The following is a 10235-nucleotide window of genomic DNA, read 5'->3' as shown; positions in this document are numbered from 1 at the left end:
GTGCATTTAAAGCCTCTAGTCTGTAATCCCAAGAGGCCGATTGAATGAATCATGGAAGTCGGCCATCGATCTGCGCGTGCGCACATAGCTAGCCGAGCACACGGCTACTCTGACCCCACCCTCCGTGACGTCAGACAGGTTGTAGCCAGCGTTACTCTAGGCAGAGCATCCCCTGCTAGCCGTTCGCGTACTGAATTACGTCATGACGTTATGGTCGCTCTAAAGTCCCACCTCCTTCCCTTGACAGACTCCCCCACCAGCCAGCCGTGTGCGCGCTGCGGATGTCATGCCCCCTCGTCCTAGCAACAGTCGCTAGGGCCGCGGTGCGGAAGCCCGGGGCTGCCCATTGGTTTGAAGTTGTTGGCACGCGCCTTGCTGCGGTCCGTCGAGGCGCTGTAAGCTCAGAAGCGCTATGGTGAAGCAGACCATAAAGATCTTCGCGCGGGTCAAGCCCTCCAAGAAGCAGAGCGGGGTAGGTGCGGGACCCGGGCTGTCCGGCCTTGACTCTCCGCGGCTTCCGTAGCGCTGCGAGGCACACTGACAGCTTCAGTGCGCTGTGTGCCGAGAGGCACCTTAACTGATTCCCCATAAATACTTTTTAGCATCACCCCCGCCGCTGCCCAGCTCCCGAGCTCCTCATGTCCGTCCACCCCACGAACTGTCTTTGCATTCTGGGATTTGTAGTCCATATTTTTTTTATAGAATAAACAGGAATTCAAATACCAGAGAACAAAGCTGAGCTGCGAAGTTTTTTTAGGCCCATGCCAGATGCCCTGCTACTCCAGTCCAGGTTTTTCCTCCAATTATGTGTCCTGTAGTCCTGTTTTTTTTTATTTCAGCAGGTTTTATTGACATTTTTTCTCTTAAAACATACAAACTTAGTCCAATAAAAGAATAAGAAAAGGAAATTCAAAGGAAAAAAAACTTGCATGAACGGTCTGTAAAGCTAAAAAAAAAAATACAGAATGGGTGGAAAGAAATCATATATAAAGTGACATTGATCCCTATGAAATAGTCATAAAGGACTGTCCTACGGCATATGTTCCTAATAGGCTATAGTATGTTCTAGAGAAGAGGCAGAACGTCACCTTTGAGAAGGGTGAGCAGGCGTCCCGAATTTGCCGGGACAGTCCCGGTTTTTAGAGGGGGGTCCACTGTAAAATAACGCGAGGCACTTTTTTTAGGTGTTCCAAAGCAAGGTTAGTTAGTAGTTGGTATGAATAAGTTAGCCATTTAATTAGGTATGATGCTGGTTTAAAAAAAACAAAAAACACATTTCATTTATTTATTTTCTTAGTGCCTCTCCTGAGTTCCGATGTTGGTGGGAGCTGTCATTCTGCACCGCTCCGTTGATGTAAAAATGTACCCCTATTTTTGCAAAATGTCCCGGTTTTTGGTGCTCAATATCTGGCCACTCTACCGATAAGGATTACAGATATTACATATGACGATTCTCAAAACATGTCTAGGACAAAGAAGAGGAAAACAAAAGTCCTCATGTACAAGTCCTACCTAAAACACTGGGCACAGATCAGTGCCCACTGTCCTCGAACTGTCATGGGATCCTTGGAGGAAGACACCCCGAGATCCGCTGTGTGTTTGGGGTGCCCTCAGTTATGGTTGGGGGAGCTTAGTTGACAGGTGAGGAAAGGACAGGAGTTGCCCTGGTAGTCCTGTTTTATAATGGAATAAACAAGTCTCAGAATTTAAAGGAAAACCTGGAGTGGAGCAGCACGTGACTCATGGCCCTGGGAAACTTGGCAGGGCTGGTAAAGCCAAGCTCTTAGAGTGGACGAGCCACTCAGGCATGGACCTTGAATACTTGAGGGCTTTGTGGCTGCCGAGTGGACCAATGACATGGGTGGCACAACCAGACAGTCCTGGCTCATCAAACCAAAAGAATCATGCATTCTCAGGCTTGTAGACTTGCTTTCAACCCTGTAAGAATTGGGTCAAAACTCCCAGTATTGGAAGTGATGTCTGCTGAAAAGTTGCACTGGCCCAAAGTGTTGCACATATCAGGGGGCCACTTATCACTGGGAGTAACTTCACTGCCAACATGCTCTGCTGTGAGCTCAGTCTTGGTAGCTCTAGTTTTACAGCCTCTTTACAATGAAATAAATAGATGTCCTCGTTTCCAGCCCTGTAACACAGAAACGAAAGCTGCACCGTGGTATGTGCGTTGTAAAACATGCAGCAGTCTGTGGTTTCTGCCCCTCTTTTAAAAGGCTGTGTTCCTTTTATCCAGCCTGGGTATTACTTACTATTGCTATGTCTAACCAGCAAAGTGTAAAACCTGTTCTCTTGTACCGATTCCTAATTGCCTACAGGACGCTACAAGACTCCAAAATCCAATCTCAGCCCAAGGTTCTCTCTCCAACTTGTTTACTCCTTAGTGTCTGGCCAGATGCCGACGTCTGGCCTCCTGCAGCCTTCTGTCACTGTCCCTACAGACACTAGAAGCCTGACCTCTTCCAACAAGCGTTTGCACTTTAAAAGCCTTTCCTGACATGCAACTCCTGCACCCCACTTCTATGCTCATTTTGGTCCCCCCTCTGCTCACGGTAGCTTCTTTTGTTGACATGAGTGCTTTTACACAATGCATTTAAAAAATAGAAATAGTTTTGCCATGGTGTGTGTTAAAGAAAAAGTTATAGAAAAACGACAAATCGATTTGTGGAATTGCACAGAACCGCATTCCATTACATTGATTTTTATTTTGTTATGTTTTTTGTTCTTGCTTAGAATACCACTCTAGACAGAGACCAGTTATAAACAAGTCTGTCTCCTGCTCTAGCGGGGGCAGCCAGTCTGAACTTCCAGACCGGATGATCCTGCCAGACAAGAACATAAGTAACCCCAGACTGGATTCAGCTTCTGGGGCTCGTCAGTGAGGCGTAGCTTGAGTCTATTGACAAGCTGAGCATGGCACCCACATCTGGGTATACCTGTCACATTTAGGATGTCTCTCTTAGAAAAACAAAAACGTGATGGGTAGAGGCTTGAATTATTCTCAGCTACGAGGACATATTCCAGTCCATTATATTATTTGTGTCCACTCTGCCACTCAACACATTGACCAACCATACGGGAATCAGACGTGGACCTGCTCCAGTATGAGCATTCCTGCTCAGCCTGGCAAGCTAGGTTATTTATAAGTTCAGACAAACAGAGCAGTAGTAGGCCGTTTGAAATTGCACAAGTGCTAGTGTTCTGGTTTTACTATGTAGCGCTTCCCGGCCAAGATCATCGAGAAGACCGTCAACAAGCAGCTGACCAATTTTCTTGAAGCTAACAACTCGCTCGACCCTTCCCAATCAGGATTTCGGGCCAACCACAGCACAGAAACTGCCTTCATCACAGTCACCGACGACATCAGAACTCTGATGGACAACGGAGAAACAACCGCCCTCATCCTCCTGGACCTCTCGGCGGCCTTCGACACCGTGTGCCACCGCACCCTAATAACCCACCTCCGCACCACCGGAATCCTAGGAAAGGCCCTGGACTGGGTCATCTCGTTCCTCTCCGACAGAACCCAAAGAGTCTACCTCCCGCCCTTCCGCTCAGAACCCACTGAGATCATCTGCGGCGTACCCCAAGGATCCTCGCTCAGCCCAACCCTCTTCAATATCTACATGAGCCCCCTCACCGCCATTGCACGCAAACACAACATCAACATCATCTCCTACACCGAAGACACCCAGCTGATACTCTCCCTCACCAAAGACCCAGCCACCGCCAAAACTAACCTACAGGAAGGAATGAAAGACGTCGTGGAATGGATGAAGCTCAGCCGCCTAAAACTAAACTCAGACAAGACGGAGGTCCTCATCCTCGGACAATCCCCATCCGCCTGGGACGACTCCTGGTGGCCCACGGCGCTGGGCACCGCACCAACCCCCTCGGATCACGCACGCAACCTCGGGTTCATCCTGGACTCCCTCCTCACGATGACCAAGCAAGTCAACGCCGTCTCGTCATCATGCTTCAACACCCTACGCATGCTCCAGAAGATCTTCTGATGGATCCCCGCCGAAACCAGAAAGACGGTTACCCATGCCCTCGTCACAAGCCAACTGGACTACGGAAACACCCTATACGCAGGGACCACCGCAAAGCTACAGAAACATCTCCAACGCATACAGAACGCCTCCGCACGCCTCATCCTCGACATCCCTCGCCACAGCCACATATCCGCCCACCTGAAACACCTGCACTGGCTCCCCGTCAACAAGAGGATCACCTTCAGGCTCCTCACCCACGCACACAAAGCTCTCCACAACATGGGCCCCGAATACCTCAACAGCTGCCTCTCGTTCTACACGCCCAACCGTCAGCTTCGCTCAGCCAGCCTCGCCCTTGCCACCGTCCCACGTATCCGCAGGAGGAAAATCCTTCACCTACCTGGCAGCCAAAGCATGGAACTCCCTCCCCGCACACCTAAGAACTACCCAGGACCATCTCGCCTTCAGGAAGCGCCTCAAGACATGGCTTTTCGAGCAGCAGTAACCCACCCTCCCACCCTCCCCAGCGCCTTGAGACCCTCTCGGGTGAGTAGCGCGCGCTATAAATGCATTGATTGATTGATTGATTGAGCGCTACACCTCCGAAAAAGGCTCCACCACTCATAGACCTTGCAAAATACAATATGAGCAGAACAGGGAGCTCTCTCCAAATAATCACTCAGGCATTGGAATAGTAAAAAGAACAGATGATGGACGGAATGCTGAACGATGCAACCATTCACCCCCAGTCACAAAGATCTGGGTTTAATCCATTGTTTTTTTTGCTCACCACATCACCTCAGTTTGGACCCAGCCATATGCAGATCAGTTTTGACCCTGTTCCCCATGGGAACCGTCCAGCCTGAACTGCCAGGCCAAGTCCTCGCTGGACCGGAAATAAGCATCCTGGGACCGTTTTCGGGGTATCACCCCTCATAAGCCAGGCTAACTTGAATCCAGTGGCGCAGTGAACACGGGACCCATGTCTTTGGAATACACTTCCTATTTAGTGCGACAAAGGGAAAAAGAACAGATGGTGGGCGGAATGCTGGGCAATGTAAACATTCACCCCCAGTCACAGATCTGGGTTTAGTCCATTGTTCTTTTGCTCACCATGCCACCCCAGTTTGGACCCAGCCATACGCAAATCAGTCTTGACGTTGCTCCCCATGGGAACAGTCCAGCCTAACTGCCAGGTCAGGTTCTCCTTGAACTGGAAAGAAGCATTTTCTGACCCTCATCAGCCAGGCTAACTTGAATCCATTGGAATAGTATCCGTATTAAGGACCGAAAGAGAATGTAATAATATTAAAGTCCATCGAGATGGGTACAGAGATTCTTCTATTTAGTTCATAACTACACGACTAGGCGTAGAGGGACGTCTCCCTATTCTGTTCTCCCTCTAGGTTCGGCTTGTACCTGCGACTGCTGGGCAGGCAAGGCATGTTTGGCCCTTATTCTGTTGGACTGGTGGGCTCTCTTTGACACCATTAACCACAATAAACATCTGCGCGAGTTGACATATGCACTCCTAGATAGTGCTGTCCGACAGTAGGCTGAGTCCCTTTGTCTGAGAGATCTGAGGCGGATAAGTTGGGCTTCTACTCCTTGAAGCAAACGCAGTTACTTGGAATATGCCCGAGGGCTCTTTACATTGCCCACTCCTCTTCAATCTTTACTTTACATCTCTGGCTCATTGGCTGCATGGAGACAGGTTCTCTTTCTTTACGTTTGACAATACCCAGGTTCTCTTTGGGTAGGAGGCAAACTTTTTGCGTAAGTGCTTCCCACATGCTCTACACCAGTGGTCCCCAACCTGTGATACGGGGGCCCCTGGGGAACTGCCAAGCCTCCTCAGGGGGTCCGTGGCTGCTTAAAAAAATAAATGATATCAATAGATTAATAAATTGTATATAAATAAAGTGGCTAAATGTGCAATTGAACATTTTAAAACATACTGTAAATGTCAAGGAATTTGAAATTGGAGGTTAAAAATAATTAGTATCCTCAGATTGATTTGTGGACAGTGCCGTTGCATCAAACAGAATATAGTATGGATGTTGTGCAGCTGCAATTGAATTTGGAAAAGCTCCAACCTTCCTATTAAAATTATTTATTTGAATTGTTCTATTTATATTTGTTTGCAAATTAAATAAAATGTTATCATTTGTGTATGTGTTTGATGGAATGCTGGTTTCTGTATTTTTTTGTGTATTGCTTTGCGGTTCAAATCATTGACAATATTTAGGCTGTGGTCCCCGACTTCCAGTAATGACTCAGTGGCCGTTCCCTGGATTTCAATATTAATTCAGTGGGGGTCCCCGGGTTCCAGTAATAATTAAGTGTGGGAAGGCAAAAGGTTGAGAACCACTGCTCTACACCATGTGGACATGAGGGTGAGCCCCAACTGCCTTAAATAGCAGTCCTTGAAATCAGAGATCTTAATGAAACAGAATTCCATCAATATCTAGGATGTACATTTGTGGACATACAAGGCGACCTGTCACAATCCTCAAAGTCTAGTGAGGACTTTAATAGTTTTGGTTGACCCTGACCTCTCACTAGTGAATCAACCTGTTGTAGTCTCCAGGAGCTGCTTATTGTGTTTATATCACTTCACTGGATTTTATCTTTCCATAGATTTTCACATAAAATCCTGGTGTTACCTTCATTTGTTCACACTTTCCTTGATGACCGTAAGCACGTATATTTGGCTTGCTCAGTAAAGTCCTAGACGGAGAGCAGCATATCTGAAATGCTGCAGTTACAACACTTTTTAGTCTCAAAATGTGACTCCAAATCTTGCCATGGTGAACCAATCTTCTGGCTTCCACAGTATTCAAGCTGCAAGGGGCCCAACTCTGTTCCTTCTCTTGAAGTGGGAGCAAAACGTCTCATGGATTAGAAAAAAGGGAAAATCCCAGAGTTATCCTTTGGATATCCATCTCTCCTTAGAAAATGAATAATGGTGGTACTAAGTTTGAAAGCACTTGATGGTTACTCCCTTCACTGTCTAGAACCCTTCCTTGGCGCCAAGGGGGTCTCTCGTTGGATGATGCTCTGCACAAATGCTCTTTAGAGACCAGTAGATAGATAATACATCATTGTCCTGCTTTTTTTGCTGTTTACAACCCTATACATGCATCCAAAAATACTACCAGCTCCTGCCCTTTCATGTTTTATGTATCACTGGGAATTTGTATCGTATTATCTGACTTTCTTCCTGTTTTCCCAATTTTACTGATTTATATGCAATGTCAGTGTTTTAGAAAGTGTATTCTTTTCCCTATTGAGGGATTGAGAAAATACTTAACTGAAAGGTCTGGATGGTTGGTTCAGTCATATATTTACCTATTATCATACTGTAAAGTGCACTACATGAGCTGTTGTGTAGCAGAATGCACTAGTAATTTGTACTCTGAACTAGACGACTCCCAGGAGGTTTGGATACCTGCTGGACCAGTCAATTTGCAGTGCCATGTCCACAAAGGACCTTGCCCTGATCATGCATACACTGCATTTCCCCTGACATCTGTTTACAGCCCTCTGACAAACTCAATTAAACAAATTTAGAATTAGGGTCATTGGCCTTTGCTTGCCTCATGTTTTCTAAGCCCCATAAAAGTGTCAGAACAATTTCCTGGCCCAGGCTGTCCACAACCCCAGCTTACACAATCTATTTTTTTTATTTTTATTTGGCTACCTTTCAAAACACACATGTAAAACAATATATAAACTAACAAATTAGTTATATTAAGATAAAGCGTAGTATAGTGGAAAATAGAGGAAACATCTGCCTCTTTAATTGTGACTTGGTCAGTACACAATGAAACAACATTATAAGTTACAGCTCAGATGTGGGCTTGGGGGCTGCCTGCTTTTGTACACCCAATAATCTGTCTATTTTTGCAATAAACGTGTGTTAGACTTCTCTGATAGAGACTTCTAGCTGCAGATTCCTTACCTTTGATTTTCCCCAGGTATCAGGCTGGATCCAGAAACTTTTGCTGAGCAATACCCTTGTGTCTGCCATTGGATGGCTCCATATGGCTCCGGGTGACGTCGTTGGCGCCGGATGTGACGTTGCGGTCACCAATATAGGCACCATCCAGGTGCACGGGCGTCAGTTCTTTTCTTTCTGTGCCAGTTAGTGCAGATCCAGAGAGAGCTACCCGTCTGTTGGTTTTTGACAGGCCTTTTTTTAGACTTTTTGGCAGGATGTTTGGGAAGTGTCGAGAATGTCTTAAGTGAAGGCTAGGTTTAAACCATGTAACGCCTGTCACCGCACCATGTCAGTCACTGACCTTCATCTCGTTTGCCTGTGGTGCCTCCAGTACGACCATGACTCCAAGTCGTACTCGGACTGCTGGGCCATGGTGCCAAAGGCTTTGAGGGTGCGATCCCTAAAGCTGTTTGCGGCCTGGCAGTCGGCAAGACTGGCAGGCGTGACTACGAGAAGGTCTTGGTCGAGAAGGAGGACGCCGGACCGATCTGGGAGCCCAAAGTCTGCTTCTTCTGATTCGAGGTCCCCAGGACACTCGGGAAAGAGGCATGAGAAGAAGAAGTCTTCCAAGAGGACCTCGACTTCACCTCGTCCATCGGCCGGCAAGACGAGCGGGGAGCCTGGGCATTCCCGGCACGGGTCTGCGGAGCCATCTGCCAAGTCGACTCTGCGCCTCCCACCCTTTCTGGGAGTCGGATCAACACCCGCTCGGATTAGAGAGTTCTATGAGGCCCTGCTCTGCATATTTGAGCAGGCCGACCCCCCCCTGGCGCGCCTTCGGGTCCCACTGGGTCGGGGGAGACTTAGACCAGATCCATGCCTGCATCTTCGGCCTCAGTGGAGACTCAGGGATCCAAGTCTGGATCTGGACTGGTCGTACCTACACGACCTTCTCTGGTGCCGACCTAGATGCTGCCCACAGGTGCCAGATCATTGCCTGAACAGTATCTTTCACACGCAGGCATAAGAGAAGAGCGGGAGGAGTCATTGGACCCTTTAGAAAGCCAGTTGGGCGCACCTATGGACTGGCATGAGGATTTAGGAGAGGCCAGTGGTCTGGATACCTCACCAGATACTGGCTTGCTCTCTCCCCCTACCTGTGGTTACTGAGGAGGGAGCATCCTATGCAATGGTGGTGTGAAGGGCAGCGGAGGTCCTCAACCTGCCCTCAATGGCTGTCAAGACAAACATTTTGGTGGAAGTGCTTCAGCCTGTGGCTTCTACATCAGAACCCCTTCTTCCCTTTAACAAAGCACTTACAGACGTCCTGCTGAGAACTTGGTCCAAGCCCAGCACAGGGGCTCCTGTAAATAGGATGATTGCCTGCCATTTCCCAGCTCTGGGTGACCCTAGCTTTCTCAGTCAACACCCCATCCCTGAGAGCTTGTTAGTGCAAACCTCCACATCCCATGGCACATTACCTTCCTGCTCCCCTGGCTAGGGAATTCAAGGCGCTGGACCATCTTGGGAGGAAGTTGTTCTCTTCCACCAGCCTGGCACTGAGGTTGGTGAATACCTCATGCTTATTGGGCTGTTTGTTGGAGGAGGCCTGGGCCATACTCTCCCAAACGGTGCAAGACGGGAGAGCCGCAACTAAGTTCACCATCAGGTGTGGCTTAGATACAACTGACTCGCTGGGCAGAACGGTTGCGACAACAGTGGCCTTATGGCGCCACGCCTGGCTGAGGACATCTGTGTTTTTTGGGGGATGTGCAAGCAAATCTGATGGACATGCCCTTTGACGGCACTCGCTTGTTTGGTGAGAAGGCAGACTCTGTGCTGGATCGCTTTAAGGACTCTCGGGCTATGGCCAAATCTTTGGCCCTCTCGGCTACCCCTCATCCACCCTCTGCCTTTCATCCCTTTCAAGGCTACATAAAGGGCATGGAGCCACGTCAACCCCTTGCCAGCCACCGTCCTGCACAACCAACCCAGGGTTTGCAAAGATGTGGGTGCGGTGTCTTCAGACCCAGAGGGTCTGCAGGTAAGAAGTCGTCTGCCACACAACCCCTGACGGCTGCTGCCTTAAAGCCCTCCTAAGTTGGTTCCGCTGGTCCATGCTTGCCCAGTTGGAGATGTTCACCAAAGTGATGGCAGTGGTCGCAGCTCATCTGTGCAGGTTAGGGCTGTCGGTCTTCCCCCTACCTTGATGACTGGCTGTTGAAGGCGGATTCACTCCTTGCTGTCGTCTTCCACCACCAGACTACGGAAAACCTCCCACATTG

General features: G+C 48.5%; 1 protein-coding gene across 2 annotated transcripts in view; it reads left to right on the top strand.

The window, feature by feature from the left end:
• Window positions 1-288: 288 nt before the first annotated feature.
• The window catches only part of KIF6 (kinesin family member 6), a 1127187-nt gene continuing 1117240 nt past the window's right edge, over window positions 289-10235 (top strand). Inside the window, exon 1 of one of the 2 annotated variants that reach the window (XM_069236333.1) lies at window positions 289-472. In XM_069236333.1, the coding sequence (XP_069092434.1) occupies window positions 413-472 (60 nt within the window). In that variant the 5' untranslated portion in view covers window positions 289-412. The remainder of the gene's footprint in view (window positions 473-10235) is intronic. The other variant, XM_069236332.1, reaches the window with a different exon arrangement.

This window comes from Pleurodeles waltl, chromosome 5 (assembly GCF_031143425.1).
Source record: "Pleurodeles waltl isolate 20211129_DDA chromosome 5, aPleWal1.hap1.20221129, whole genome shotgun sequence".
NCBI classification, from domain to species: Eukaryota; Metazoa; Chordata; class Amphibia; order Caudata; family Salamandridae; genus Pleurodeles; species Pleurodeles waltl.
Note: the sequence above shows the minus strand (reverse complement) of the source record. Positions and strands in the feature narration are given on the sequence as shown.